Source organism: Apodemus sylvaticus, chromosome 3, assembly GCF_947179515.1.
Source record: "Apodemus sylvaticus chromosome 3, mApoSyl1.1, whole genome shotgun sequence".
Classification (NCBI taxonomy): domain Eukaryota; kingdom Metazoa; phylum Chordata; class Mammalia; order Rodentia; family Muridae; genus Apodemus; species Apodemus sylvaticus.
The window spans coordinates 133,500,910-133,516,788 of NC_067474.1; the positions used below are offsets into that span (position 1 = coordinate 133,500,910).

Genomic DNA, 15,879 nt, shown 5'->3' on the forward strand with positions numbered 1-15,879 from the left:
TGATATCTCTGTGAGCCCCACCTGGCCTTGAACTCAAGATTCTCTTGAATCAGACTTCTGAACGTTAGAACCACAGATGTGGGCTGCCACCATGACTGGGTATAGTTGGATGTTTTAGTCAGGTGTGAGGAGAGATTTTAAACTTGTGCTGTAGTATCTGTGTTGTTGGTACCAGACAGTTGTTTAATCCAGCTGAGCCTGGGCATCTGATTTTCAACCCCTGGGTCAGATCTTCCTCACTTTGTACACAAGCTGCCATGAAGAAAGAGTCCTTGAGGCCGGACTGTTGGAACGTGGATGTGAGCTTTCTGACGGACACGGTCCCATGCATCTGAGTCCTCCTCCTCCTCACCTCTGTCCCTTCATCCCTGTCCTACTGGACCTGGCATTAATGGAGCTTGCTCTACGTTCTTGATACATCACTTCTCTCCTTCTGGTGTCTCTTCCTCTGGTGTATACATGCTATGAATAATTCCTGCCTTAGTTAAAACTCCTCCGACCTGGTCCCAGCATCTCATCTTACTTATAGTCCAGTTCACCTCTCAGAACCCAGTACAGTCTGGCATCTGCCTCAGAGCATGGAAAGTAGCTGCCATTCTGTCTCAAGTAGAAGTCAGCTTATAGAGTCAAGCAGGAAGGAGGCTCTTGCTTGGGGGTGAGTAAGGGCAGGAAGAGGCAGGACTGTTGAGTGACTCCATCTAAAAGAAAATGTCAAAAGCTTCCAGAGGATCAACAAACACAGATGCAAGTAAAATTTACTAAGAACTTGCCCTGTTTATGAAGTTGTATATTCTCCTCACACCTCCAACTCTCTCAGATGTTCATAGAAAGCCTTCAGATAGGAGAGGAGGAGTGTCTCATTCTCTTCTTCCTTCTCTGCAGCCTGCACTAGGGGGATGAGAAACAGTGCGGAGTGGAGTGCAAAGACAGGTCCCAACAAAGGGGAAAGAAGAGGACATTGGGGAGACAATGAAAGGAAAGGATGTCCTGGAGGCTCTGGCCTGAGACACTGAACATCCTGAATGTAGACCTCAGTCTCTGAACTGACATTAATTCCAAGGAAGATTAAGGTCTTGGGGATGGGCAAAGTGCCTAACTGCGTGCTAAGCTGTGCCACTAGGTCTGTTTCTCTTTCTGCAGGAGAAGAATGCAAGGCTTCTCCAATGAGAGCCACAGCTCCGTGTCAGAGTTCATCCTTCTGGGTTTCTCCAGGAATTTCCAACTTAATATAATCCTCTTCCATGTCTTCTTCTTCCTCTACCTCTCTACGCTTGTGGGCAATGGGCTCATAGTCACCTTGATCTACCTGGACTCCCGTCTCCACACACCCATGTACTTCTTCCTCAGTGTCCTTTCCATGCTGGATATGAGCTATGTCACCACCACAGTGCCCCAGATGTTGGTGCATCTCGTCTGCCAGAAGAAAACTATCTCCTATTCTGGGTGTGTAGCCCAGATGTACATCTTTCTGGTGTTAGGCATCACTGAGGGCTGGTTGTTCTCTGTCATGGCCTATGATAGATATGTAGCCATCTGCCACCCACTCAGATATAAGGTTATCATGAGGCCTTGGCTGTGCGGGGCAATGGTAGTCTTTTGTGCACTCTGGGGTGTCAGCTGTTCTCTGATCTACACTGTCTTCACTATGAGGCTGCCCTACTGTGGCCCCAATGAGATCAATCACTTCTTCTGTGAGGTCCCTGCTGTTCTGAAGCTTGCCTGTGCAGACACATCCCTCAATGACCGGATAGACTTTATCCTAGGTTTTATCCTTCTCCTGGTACCTCTTTCCTTCATCCTGGCTTCTTACATCTGCATCTTTGCCACCATTCTGAGAATCCGCTCAGCCCAAGGTCGACTGAAGGCCTTTTCCACCTGTGCCTCTCACATCACCGTGGTCACCATGTTCTGTGGACCTGCCATGTTTATGTACATGAACCCTGGGGCCAATGCCTCCCCAGAGAGGGACAAGAAACTGGCTCTATTCTACAATGTAATCTCTGCCTTCCTTAACCCTATAATCTACAGCCTCAGAAACAAAGACGTGAAGCGGGCTTTCCTCAAAGTAACGGGCTGGGGAGGAGCCTCTGAGTGAGGCCCTTCAGACATAGAAGGCTGCAACAGTACCTGAAAGAACAGTCTAGCTCTCCTCCTTTATTGATCCTCATCACACAGAGGATGGGCAAGAACCGTTCACTGAGAGTTAAAGGAGATGACATGCAAAGGCAGATTTCCGCTATGACTGGCTGATGTTTTAGAAGCTGGGCTATTCTCAAGCATTAAGGGATCCATCAAGAGACAGAGCATTAAGTGTCTGATTCATTTCTGTTTCCTGTGCCAGTAGAGGCTCAGACACAAATAAAGTGTCATTAACATCTGCTATTGAGTGATTATTGGGCATAGTAAATCTACTCAAAATGCTAAGACAAGATAACCCAGAGGACTTGGAATCAATAACTATTTTATTGCCATCAGGATCAAGAACAGTTTTCTGAGAAAGGGAAAGTGACCTCACTTCTCCTTTCATGGGGGCAAAATCCCCTGACAGAAATAACCAAATGAAGGCAAGTTATATTGGCTTTTAGTTCAAGGATATTACCTGTCATGGTGGGGAAATAAATGATGGTGGTAGGAGCCTGAGGCAGCTGCTCACATTGTAGGTACAGTCAGGAAGCAAGAGGAAAATAAATGCTCAGACCCAGCCTGATTTTTCTGTGGACCTTGGTCTACAGAATGGTGCTACCTAAAATGCATCTTCCCCTTCCAATCTAGATAAGCCCTCCTAGGCATGCTCAGAGGCTGTCTCCTGGGTGATTCTAGATTCCATGAAGTTGACAATGTTAAACACACACACACACACACACACACACACACACACACAGAGAGAGAGAGAGAGAGAGAGAGAGAGAGAGAGAGAGAGAAAGAGAGAGAGGCATAATATATATGGATTGTCAATGCATCACTGTCTGGGGCCTCATGATATATGATTCACTAGATCCTTCAGCAGATGCCCTGCTGTGGTGTTTCTCAGGTCACAGATGACACATCATCTCAATGATATCATGATTACAAGCTCATACTTTGTAGGCTGATTCTTTGTGTGTAAAATTGGGGTGATAGTAATAATTATAGCAAACCACCTTGTGGAATTGTTGCAAGAAGTTAAAATAGGTAAAGGTCCCTAAAAGATGCTTGGTGTATTGAATCTCTATATAAACATCACTGTTCTAGTCTGTTTCTAACTTCTCAGTTGTCAAGCAACATTCGAGGCTATTTCAGTCCAGGGAGAGCAGCCATTCTGCCCATAAGAAAGGAATACTCAGGGCTGGAGAGATGGCTCAGTGGTTAAGAGCAGCAACGGCTCCTCCAGAGGTTCTGAGTTCAATTCCCAGCAACCACATGGTGGTTCTCAACCTCCTATAAGGGGATCTGGTGCCCTCTCCTTGTCTGAAGGTGTATATGCAGCAGAGCACTCATACATTAAAAAAAGGATCTGATTCCCTCTTCTGATGTATGTACTAAGACAGTTACAGTGTGCTCTTCAAATATATTAAATAAACAAATAAACAAACCAATAAATAATTAAGTAAAGAATAAATAAATTAAACCTTTAAAAAAGAAAGGGATACTCAAAGGCATGTTTAGCATTTGTTTGTATTTCAGGCTGCTGTGGATTTAGTTAGAAACTCATCAACTCAGTCCCTCAAGATGTTGCCTGAAGACATGCTAAAGACAATCAGCCAGAATTGCTTAAAGGTTTCTTCATTAATACCCCATGTGATGCAGCTTTTAATAAACCTTTGCTCAAATCTGAACTGAGTAGCAGTCATGTTATTACAATATTTAATTTTAGAAGTTGCTGAGGCAGCAGGCCTGGTTGAGTATGTCTGTAATCCCAGCACTGAGGAGGCTGGGGTAGAGAGATATCTGGATGGTTTTTAGCAGTACAAAAGCCCAGCTTAAGGCTCCATGTGGTCCCTAGTACCTTAAGGAAGGCATAGGCAAGTGTGCTCTATAGAGTCCTAAGTCCCACTCAGGGAGACAGGCTGGATTTGCAGAGGGCTTTCAGGATACTTTACCTACTCTTCCCACCAGCTGGAGGCAGGAAGCAGGAAGCAGGAGGCAGGAGGAGGCAGGAGGCAGGAGGCAGGAGGCAGGAGGCAAAGGTGTTCCCAGCATTTATTAATCCTTTGTATCCCACAATCCATACTAGCACCCCAGACATTTTCTGCCCCATCAGCTGTGGCTTTTGAAATCTCGAAGCATCAACTCAAAGACATGGCAAGTTCTTCCAAAAAATGCCTCAGTGAGACAGTGTCATATTTCTGTGTTTAATCAGAATTATCAAATATCTATTAGTCAATGGTACTCAAAAAAGCAGTGAAGACTTCAATAAAGATAATACTGATTCTGTCCAATTAGATGTCACTGAAGACAGTGACAGGAGACATTTGCTGGATGTGTTACGGAAAGCAGTAAGGAAATCGGTTTAAAGAGAGATGCTGGGACAATGAGAGATAGCTGATAGGGACCATATAGAAAGACTGGTTGATATGGCCTGGCATCAAATCTCAAAGACAGGAGAAAAGTGGTAAAAACAAAAACAAAAACAAAACAAAAACAAAAACAAAAAAACAAAGACAAAAAAAACCCTCAAAAAACTAGAGGAGCTGGTTGTGTTATCCCTAACTCACATGGCAGAGATGTCACGTACTACAAAGTCAGTGGGAAGCTAACAATGTAATGCCCAGCTGTGTGGTCCTCGAAATCAGTGAATATAGTCAGCCTAGCCAACAAGGTTAAAGTTTGTTTAGGTTTTTCTTTCAGCAAAATGAAGTAAAGATATTTGGAATGAAGCATAAATTTAGGAAAAGGGACTTCAAATAGAAGCATTGAGAAGAAGAGTTTAGGCCAAGACTAAGGTCAGGATGAGAGTGAATGTGTGGGTGAGGCATGCCCTGGGGCTGAACATTCTGGGTGGTAATGGGAAGAGACAATGAGTACACAACAGAGTTTGAATACAATCTTATTTGCATAGTAGCTGTAGAACTTTCGCTATGTGCCCCAACCTCTGTGAGAACTAGTTTATTAAACTCTAATCTCTGCTTTCAATTGTTTGAGAAACTGTGCCTTTTTGTGCCAATCAAGAGGATGAGGATGAAACTGCCTGCTCTCTCTCTCTTTCTCTCTCTCTCTCTGTGTGTGTGTGTGTGTGTGTGTTGTGGATGGGCCTGGAGATGTTTGTATGTTGATGCTAATTCTGCAATCCTGGGAGGGGCTGAGGACAAGGAGTGAATAAAAGAGCCAATCACTGAGCGAGTAGGAGGGACTTCCGGGTTGGATGGAGGAAAAGAGAAAGCAGGAGAGAGTTAGGTCCTTTTGGACAGGGATAGTGTGAGGAAAAGATGCAATTACTAGTGTCTCCCAGTTTCAACAGTGGATCCATCAGGATTCACCACTGAAGGATTTAGATTTAATAAGGCTTACAAGATTAGGATTTTAGTTGTTGCACCCAGCGATTGAGTTACTGTTGTTTCTGAACTAAGTTTGTGTTGTCGTTTCCTTCACAAGACAGCTGGTCTGGGTTCAAGAGAGAACGGTATGGCTGGCAAAGTGTGGGTTTGCCAGATGTGCACCACAAAGGCCGTGGGGGTTTTGAAGCATGGGGGCTGGCATAGTAGGTTCCGCCAATAGGAACCTAGCAAGCTGGTGGAGTTCTGGGTCAGAGTTTCCACAAGATAAAAACAGGTCGGCCCTTGCCAGCCAGTGTATGACTGGTCAGGCTGCCGAGCCAGGGAGTTGCCAGCACAAATGCAGGTTCCATTTTTTAATACTTCCCACAACAAGTGGCAAACCCACGCGCTGGCAAGAATCCACCAGAAATGTAAGATTATTAACCTGAGAGGTAGAATTTTATTTTATTTTCTTTCTTTCTTTCTTTCTTTCTTTCTTTCTTTCTTTCTTTCTTTCTTTCTTTCTTTCTTTCTTTCTTTCTTTCTTTTTTTTTTTTTTTAGGTGGGTAGCAGGGTAGCGCTGAGATGAGTCACATGACACAAGTGCTGGAATTGAAACTTACAAAGCAGGCTCTGAGATCCCCTGCTGGGGAATGCAGGCTGCTCTGAGGCAGAGAGTTGTAGAACGGAAGTTGCCTATTTCTTGAGGCAGAGATTGATTGAACTGTGAATTTATAAGATTGGGATTATTTGCTTTTAGGATAGATTTATATGCAGATTTTGTCTGAATCACGTGGGGAATTTTGCCTGTGGTTTGGAACTAGGATAGGGAAAATTAGTCACTGACTTCAAGTAGAGAGGGCAGTGAACAGGTATTAATAAAATAAATGTCTGTGGCTCCAGGTAGAGAGCCAAACAGATAGATGATATAACAAGATGGCTGTTTTAGGCAGAGAACTTAACAAGCAAAAACTGCCTGCTTCCTATAGGCAGATGTTAGTGAAATTTGAATTAATTGTTTTAAAGATGGTATAAAGATATATTGCTCTAGTACACTTTACAGGATACTCAAATTCTGTCTAACGTGGGCTCCATGGGAATTTTGGGATATTATCCTTGTTGGCAACATAGAAAAGGCCTAAGAATAGACACATACAGTATTTTAGTTTACTTCATTTGTTTTGGATCGTTTTAACTTTCAAAATGGTGTGACTGTGAGTTTTGTAGTAATATTATTCCTCTGGGAGAGAGGTCAATATAAAGGTTTTTATGGTTACTGGCTTAAGGATATGCTGATTTGGGAGAAAGGTTTTTTTCTTTGTGTTTTTAGAAAAGGTGATAAAGGTATTTATACCTTTCAGAGTAATATGGATCAGATTTGATAGAGGGAGACCCCCAGAGACCTAGATTCCAGAGAATCAAACAAAAAAGTTACCTTGATGATACTAAAATTTTGTTTTGAGATTTGTATACTACAGAATATACAGCCTTGGTGACATGTTGTAATTAATTGTTACTAAGTAAGTCATAATTCCTTATTTTGGTACAGAATTTATTTTAATGCAAAATCAAGGTTTTCATTGGTATAAATTTGTTCTATGGATACTAAAAATTTAAAAGTACAGGGCGCAGACCCAGTTCTTCTGTTGTTGTGATTATAAACTGATCCCAGATGATTAAGCCTGTGAGTTAAGGGCCAAATAGCAAATTCATGGCCCTGAGTTTATTGTTAAGGTGTTTTCAGATATTTAGTCAGAAATAGCTGAGGGTAGATAATGGAAAACAGTCCAGATTACTTTGCATAGATAGTTGGTTTCAAAAAACATCAGAAATCCACAGAATGTGACATTTAATGTTTTTTATTCACTTATTGAGACAAGTCTGCTCCTGACAGCATTCCCTTTTTTGGATTCAAAGAAGAAATTGGGCATCAGTGGAGTTGCTCCAGTTGTGGTGAGACAGTCACTAGGCAAGAATTGCCTCATTTCATCTACAGACATAGTACTGTCCAGAAAAAGAATACAATTTACAGGTTAGGACAGTTTAGTTCTGCCGAGACAGAATAGGCTGGCTAGTCTTTAATTTCCTGTTTCTCTAGGTCTGTCAGATGATTCTGGGCCATAATGCTGAAGAGAGATGGATGCTCCAACTTACTGACTTACTAGGGCTGTATAGGTAGGCAGCTGTCTCTACAATTTGTCTCAATTCTGGAAGCTGTGTTAAGCTTCCTATATATTTTCAGTTAAAGTTGGTCATTCTCAGATTTCTGATGGGGTTGAAAAATTACTTATAGTCAGTCTCATAGCCAACCCAGGCTATTTAACATTGAGAGAACAGATTTGAGAGGATGGTTTCCAGATGGCATACAATTTAAAGCCAGGACATATATCAAAGTAAAATCATAAATCTTTTAATTTAGAATAGATGATAATGTTCTATTTTAATGACATAAATGATGGACTGGGTGTTAGGTCTATCTTATATTTTATAAATTACAAAATGGTAATATTTAGTCATACTTAGGTGACTTCTTGTGAACCAATCCCCTAATGAATAAAGGAGCCAATCACTGGGTGAGTAGGAGGGACTTCTGGGTTGGATGAAGGAAGAGAGGAAAGCAGGAGAGAGTTAGGTCCTTTTGGACAAGGATAGTGTGAGGACAAGATGCCATTACTAGTGTCTCCTGATTTCAATGGTGAATCCATCAGGATTTGCCACTGGAGGATTTAGATTTAATAAGGTTTACAAGATTAGGACTTTAGTTGTTGCACCCAGCGATTGAGTTACTGCTGTTTCTGAACTAAGTTTGTGTTGTGTTTTCCTTCACAAAGCAGCTTGTCTGGGTTCAGGAGAGAAAGGTACAGCTGGCAAAGTGTGGGTTCACCAGATGTGCATCACAAAGCTCGTGGGGATTTTGAAACATGGGCCTGGCAGTAGCAATCTGCCATTGGAAACCTAGTGAGCTGGGTGGAGAGACTGGAGTTCTGAGTCAGAATCTTCACAAGATAAAAACAGGTTGGCTATTGCCTGACAGTGCTTGGCCGGGCAGGCTGCCGGGGCAGAGGCACAAGCTTGGGGATGAGGCGGTTCCATTTTTTTAAAAATATTTCCTGCAACATGTGTGTGTGTGTGTGTAAAAGAGAGGGGGCAGTTTAACATCTGGGCATTAGCAATGCATATCTGTAATCATAGAACTTGGGAGAAAGAGGCAGGAAGACTCAAAGGTTCAAGGCCAGCCTTGGCTACATAGAAAGATCCAGGCCAGCCTAAACTACATGAGACTCTATCTCAAAAAAGGTGTGTGTGTGTGTCTGTGTGTGTGTGTGTGTGTATATGCATATGTGAATAATAAATTATACACCCACACCCACATAGTTTTCTTCCTTGTACTTTATACAGGCTGCTGAGAGAAGGTGTGTCTCAGATTATTATATATGAATAATAAATGGTACCCAAGGAGCAGGAAGTAGAAGTTCAAAGCAACAATATGAATGTTCATTCACCAAAGCTGACCTAGCTGCAGCTCCTGCCGCATGCCAGATCTGCCAACAGAGATCAACATTGTGCCTCAGATATTGTTGCAGGGTATCCACCAGAGAGAACCTATAACATGGGATTTAAGGCAATAAGAAAGTCTTAATTAGCCAGCCAGTGACTATGCTGGGTATTCAGAATCCCAGTGTAGCACCAAGCCTTTCTCTGGGTAAGCTTTTAAGCACAAAAACCATATTTTGAGTTGACACTCTTCAGTTAGCAAATACAATTAGTTATCCAGAGCCAGGGCTACAGAACCCCGTTAATACTTGGTGGCAAGATGATTACATTGGCAATAGATTTGCCTTTCCAGCACATGAATGTTTCTGTGAAAACCACTATCTGTGGACTAACAGAATGTTTTGTCTGCCATCATGGTATTCCACACATCACGGTTTCCCAAGAAGGAACTCACTTAACAGTCAGAGAAGTGCTGCTGTGGGCCTATACTCATGGAATCCACTAGTCTTACAATGTTACCCTCCACACTAAAGTAGCTGGTCTGACAGAAAGATGGGATGGCTTCTTGACACAGTTAAAATGCCTATAGGATGGTAGGAGGCTGGAGGGCTAGAGTAGGTTCCTCAGAAGGCAGTATATGCAGTTGGTACGGTTAGTTCTACAATGGCTGTCTCCAATGGAAAGTCCAAGAATCCAGTAATTGTTTCAGTCCACAAGGCTGGGTGTCTCAGCTGGTCTTCAGTACATGTCAGAAGTATGCAGTGCTGCCTGCATAGCAAGGGCAAGGGCAAGAAGACAAAGAGCAAAAAAGTTTTCTTCCTTTTCCTTTGTACAGGCTGCTGAGAGAAGGTGTGTCTCAGATTTAAGGTAGGTCTTCTGATTTAAATAAGATCTTCTTACCTCAAATGATCCAATTAACTAAAAATCTCCAACATGTGTGCTCAGGTTCTGGTTGACAAAGAAATTTGGTAATTTGTCAGGCCAGACCACTCTGGATCTGACACGCAAACTTACACATAGGGAGTGGGTATGTCAGCCAGCAATGAGTGGCAGAACACACCTCTGGAAACAGAGGCCTTCGCTGTGGGCAGGGTTTGCAGAAAGAACAGCTTATATGTGTGACATGCAGGGAGCCTTGTGAATGAGTCTACCTGGTAGCTAGCTGCACAGGAGGACTTGAGGGTGCCCAGCAAGTGGCTTGATGTGCAAGGCTGCAGATTTCCATGACAGCATCTGAGGCTGCAAATTCAAGTGCATTCTAAACTGTAGTCAGGAACTTCCCTCCTATGTATTTCCCAGGACCATCTTATCAAATTCCTGTGCTCTTTTCTTCTCCACCCCAACTCTGCTCTTTCCAAATTCTCTCTATGTCATATAAACTCCAGCAGCATAATCAAGAAAGATCACTCCTCCCAGGAATCTCAACACAGAGTCTATTCCAGGTATACACAGGCATTGCAGCTCTTTAAGGGAGACAATATTTATTCACAGTCATAGCTTGAGTCCCCTGGGAGTCCCAGCATTTGATCCTACCCTTTCCCAGTACCCGCTCCTAAGGCCAGGGTTATACTGGAGCTTATCATCCCTTGGAGTGCGTCACTCCTCCAATCAGTGTCTCAGTATCCTAATGGAGCTGTTATCTGCCCCACCCTATAATTTATCTCTGCCTCTCCTGAACATTCTCCAGTGTGTGTGTGTGTGTGTGTGTGTGTGTGTGTGTGTGTGTGTGTGTGTCAGGTCAGGGGAGGCTCACTGTGTAGCCCTGGGTAGGCTTGAACTCTGTTTGTAGACTAGACTGGGCTCAACGTCTTAGTGATCAGCCTTTCTCTGCCTCCATAGTGCTGGGGTGTGCGTCATCATTCCCAGCAGCCCTCGGCTCTTTCTAAAACGAGGCTTATCCTTGCTTCTTCTCTTTTCATAGCCATCTCCTTCTCATCCACAAGCATCAGCTAAGCATGGGTTCCTTTTCATCTAGACTTTTCTAGTTCATGCCTTTTAATCATGCCCCTGTCCTCCATTTTTCTCTACTGATGAACTGTGTTTGATCTCTTCAGAGACTGCACCCTCATTTCTAGACATCTGATTTGGTGTCTATTTCCAGCGCATAGCTTGTTACTGGTGGAAATAACATTAATCTTGGGTTTCTTTCATGAATCTGTCAGCTCAGGGATCTATAGGGAAATAGGTTTCTCAGAAGTGCCAGTATGAGTAGAGTTGAAGACAGCTGGAATCTAGAGTCTGCAGGGCATGACAATGAGAAAAGTCACCCCTATTCAAGGAAAACCAAGCTTGCCTTGAATGATTGGTCCACATGCCTACCATCTGTGGAAGCATCTCACAGGCATGCTGAGAAATGTGCTCACAAATTATCCAGGTGTCTCTCAACCCAGTCACATTGACAGGCAAGATTAACCATCACCTCTGAGGTGGTGTGGCAAAATGAGTAGAATTGACTGAGCATTTTCTTCCCCCTTCTAGTTCATTGATAGTCGCCTTGCCACTGTGTTCCCACATGGGAGAGGAGAGGACAGAGATGGAATTCCAGAGTCCAGACAAGCTTTGGAATTTTATTGAGTAATTAAGTAAGATCCAGAAAGAAATAAATTAACCAAAGTCATTTTCATATACTAAGCAAGTAACCAAGGTGAAGGTGAGAACCCAGGTCCATTAATGTTAAATGTTGTGTCTTTGACAACACAGTGTATAGTTCACCATATTTACCCATAAACCACATTGTATTAATGCACAAAGTCTCATCTCTAAGCTGAACAGGTTAGGCATACTATTGTCTTAATTTTACTATTGGTAACATATACTGATTTTATACACTACATTGTTTATATTGATTGACACTCACTGGTTTACAGTATCATGTCAATTACATGAAACACAATAGATGTTTCTCATTACTTTCATGTATGATACTGATTTCTGTAGTACAGTGAGAGGTTACATTATCCCTTTTCTTTACTGACCTTGGTAGAGAAGTTATATGTACCAAACCTTTCCACATAACGCCCATTGCTTCTTTGTAGGAAGAAAATAACATTGAAGAGTTTGACACTGCGGCTGACCACCTAACTTGCTTCAATCAATGTAAACAATATGTCATTTCTGAGACGCTTTGAGGCATTATAAGTTTTGTGCACAGTTACTTTCTTCTGCTAAAGATATCTGTAGTCTACAGAATATCTAATGGTTCATAATAGATGTGAGAGAACAGAAGGTCACTCCCAACCTACAGTTAGCAAAATCATGAGCAACAAATGAAAGTTTTTAGTTAATAATACACAGAGATTATTGAGGTTTTTGGTGCCTTAGTGTAGCCTGTCCAAAAAGATAGACATCTTAGTTTCACCATAGTTTGTCTATCTACCAAGTACTATGTTGGTTCAAATGAACAGATGAGTTACAATACAGATACTGTTGCTTTCTTAAGTAGTGAATACGCCCAGCTTCCCAGGATTCTGACTTACCAGTCCACCCTACCAAGTCCCATCACCTTGAGAAGTGCCCTCTTGATGTCCTTGTTTCTCAGACTGTAGACCACGGGGTTGAGCAAGGCTGTGAAGACATTGTAAAAGAGTGAGACCTGCTTGTCTCGCTCAGGGGAGTAGCTGGAGTTGGGCCTCATGTAGACATAAGTGGCTGGAACATAGAAGAGTGTGACCACAGTCAGGTGGGAGGCACAGGTAGAGAAAGCCTTGCAGCGCCCCTGGGTGGACTTGATGTTGAGAATTGCCTTGACAATATGAATGTAGGATGCCACAATGAGAAAAACTGGAGAAAGAACTACAAAGACACTCAAGACAAAGTCCACCATCTCAATAAGGTGGGTATCCATGCAAGCCAGGGTACGTACTGAAGGACCTTCACAGAAGTAGTGGTTGACCCTGTTGGGCCCACAATATGGCAGACTCATGGTGAAGGAAGTATGTAATAGAGAGAAGAAGAAACCACAGACACAAGTCTTGGACACCAACTTTATGCACAGACCCCAGTTGAGGATGACAGTATAACGCAGTGGATAGCAAATGGCCACATACCTGTCATAAGCCATGACCACAAAGAGGATGCTCTCAGTCATACCCAGGGCACCGAACACATACATCTGCAGCCAGCAGCCAGCAAAGGAGATGGTCTGAGAGTGAGCAAGAAGATGCACCAACATCTGGGGCATGGTGGTGGTGACATAGCTCATATCCAACAGGGAGAGGACACAGAGGAAGAAGTACATGGGAGTGTGCAGCTGTGTGTCCAGGCAGACCAGCATGATGATGAGCCCGTTGCCCAGGACTGAGCTCAGGTAGATGGGAAGGAAGACAATGAAGAGGATGCTGTTGGTCGTGGGGTCACTGGAGAAGCCGATCAGGATGAACTCTGAAACCCAACTTTGGTTCTGCACTGGAATCAACCACATGGTGGAGGCTGTAAGAGAATCCATTATTCTATGTGTCACATGCCAGTGATAATGGCAGAAGGGGAAGATATAGGCTGAGGAGGTGTCTCAAAGCTGAAGCACTGAGTGCTGTTCCAGTGGACCAGACAACTCAAAGCTGTGGAATTCCAGTTCCAAAGGATTTGACTCTTTTCTCTCACCTCCACAGGCCAGACATACACGTGGTAAACAAGCATGCATATAAGCAAAAGCACATATATGTAAATAAATATAATGCTTTTTATAAACACACACACACACACACATTTGTGTATCGGTTCTGGGATGTTGGATCTGAACTCAGTGGTCAGATCCTGTGCACTCTTCTCACATTACTGAACCTCCAAATGCCTCAGTCTCTTCATCTATCAAATAAGTTATGGCTTAGGATCATGCTGAACATCTAAAGCATCTCACATAACTCCTGGAAACACCACAAAACACATGACAGGTCACATGTTGTCTCACTCTCGATCTGTGTCTGGAAAGGCAGAGAAAAGGGATCACGGAGCAAGTGGGCAGTGACACTCGCTGAAATGATGAGCACTGCGTTCAACTGAGAGACCCTGCCTCAATGAATAAGGTGAGAGCAACTGAGGAAGAATCCCATGTCAGTCTCTGAACACACACACACACACACACACACACACACACACACACACACACACGGTCACATACATGCACACACAGACACTCACACAGACACATAGTCACATAGATGCACACACAGACAATCACTCAGACACATGGTCACATACATGCACACACACATGCATACATACTCACAATGCTCTCTTTCTCCCTCTTTCTTACACACACACACACACACACACACACACCAAGAATAAACAAATAGATGAAGCAAATACAATAAACATTCATCAGACACATACCCATGCACATAACAGCCATTTGAATAATGACAGAGTTCAAGTGTGCCATGCATTGGGGACACTGTAACCATCCCAGGTGATGTTGATAGATCCTATGGATATGGGAGCAGAAAATATCTTCCTTCTTTACTCCTAGCCCCCTCTGCATATACACAAAAAAATCATTTGCAGGCGTATGGTAGATTTGGGTAGTAAATCTACAGTAACCAAATTTTAGAATCAAACCTGATAAATACATTTATCACTTTAGGGTAAACAAAGTATTTCATTAAAAGAGCACTTTCCATGGAAGAAAAAATAATGATAAGAAATAAAACCAAAAAAGGAGTACTCAAGATATTTATACAAAGACTTAGAAACCACAAACATGGCATCAGATGCTCCAGTTGAACAGAGAACACTACTGATGGCATTTCACGGAGGCAGCTGTCTGTTAGGCACTGATGAGGGTAAGAGGTTCTCAGCACCATTACTCATCTGGACATTGCAGAAGAACACCCCAGAGCCATATCCACCTCTGCTTCTCAGTCTCACATCCCCATACACCTACCAGAATGGCTGCAGTAACACATTAACAAGTCTAGATCCAATGGGGTAGAAAATTAAAATGAACCCTTTAGTGTGTGCTTGGATGTACTCAGTAAGGTTGAACACATTCAATGCATTGCCCAGCAATACAAATATTAAGTATAATTCTGAAACAATATGTAAGCACATAGACACGTACAAACAAGTGCTCAAGGGAAGACATGTAAAAAATATATTTCTAAATACTAAATAGTCTCAACGAGGGCTCCTCTCCTATGCTAATGAGCAACATCATGGTTAAGGCTGGAGTTGCTTTTGATGAGAGTAGAAACATGAAAGATACTTGAAGACATCCCCAGTCTTTACTTTCCCTGTCCCCATCCCCTCTCCTGACCTGTCCCTGCTCATCACCCTCACAGCCATCCTTTCTTTCAAACCACTTCAGGAGCCCATGATCTCTCCCAGCATTGCTGCATCAGAGTCTCCATGAACCCTTGGCTCTAAGTATCCCTCCTTCAATGCAGTCTTTTTGTTTTATTTTGTAGAAATTATTTGATACAATAAGCTTTGGCAATATTCTTCCTGTCCTCCATCTTCTCCTACATCCTCCCCCACCCAACTTCATGTTCTTTCTCCTTCCATTCTCTCAATCAAAACAAAACAAACAACGAAAATATTTCATAGCAGATATCAATGGCAAATCAACAAGTTGCTTCTTGCTTGGGGGGTGGACTTTGTGTCCACTTCTGCTTCTCCTTGCTGGCTGTTTGTTGGCATCAACGTATTCTTCATGTGACTACTGCTGTGGTTTCTGGAAGAATTCACATGGGTCCTATCTGGCCCCTGGTGAAAGATTTTTAAGAGCTCTGAAGTCCTGTCATTTGAGGCAGATGCTCAAGATGTACGTAACTTGCCTGCTCTGAGAAGCTTCTATACCCAGATGTCTCCTCCACTTCCCCTTTCTCACATGCAAATGTCCTCCAGACCACTACTGATGCCCTACACACCTCTGCCTCTCTCACACATTAGGACACTTGTCTAGTTTCTTCTAGGGGATGCAGGGAACCACCAA

General features: G+C 43.0%; 2 protein-coding genes across 2 annotated transcripts; one reads left to right on the forward strand and one right to left on the reverse strand.

Moving 5' to 3' along the window:
- The first annotated feature begins 1,147 nt into the window (after positions 1-1,147).
- Positions 1,148-2,095, forward strand: LOC127680067 (olfactory receptor 2G3-like). Its single transcript, XM_052175646.1, has one exon. The coding sequence runs from the start codon at positions 1,148-1,150 to the stop codon at positions 2,093-2,095; it is 948 nt and encodes a 315-aa protein (XP_052031606.1).
- A 10,325-nt stretch (positions 2,096-12,420) lies between these two features.
- LOC127680068 (olfactory receptor 2A12-like) lies at positions 12,421-13,398 on the reverse strand. The gene has a single exon (XM_052175647.1). It carries the CDS (start codon positions 13,390-13,392, stop codon positions 12,421-12,423), a length of 972 nt encoding a protein of 323 aa, XP_052031607.1. The 5' UTR covers positions 13,393-13,398.
- Between the last annotated feature and the right edge of the window lie 2,481 nt (positions 13,399-15,879).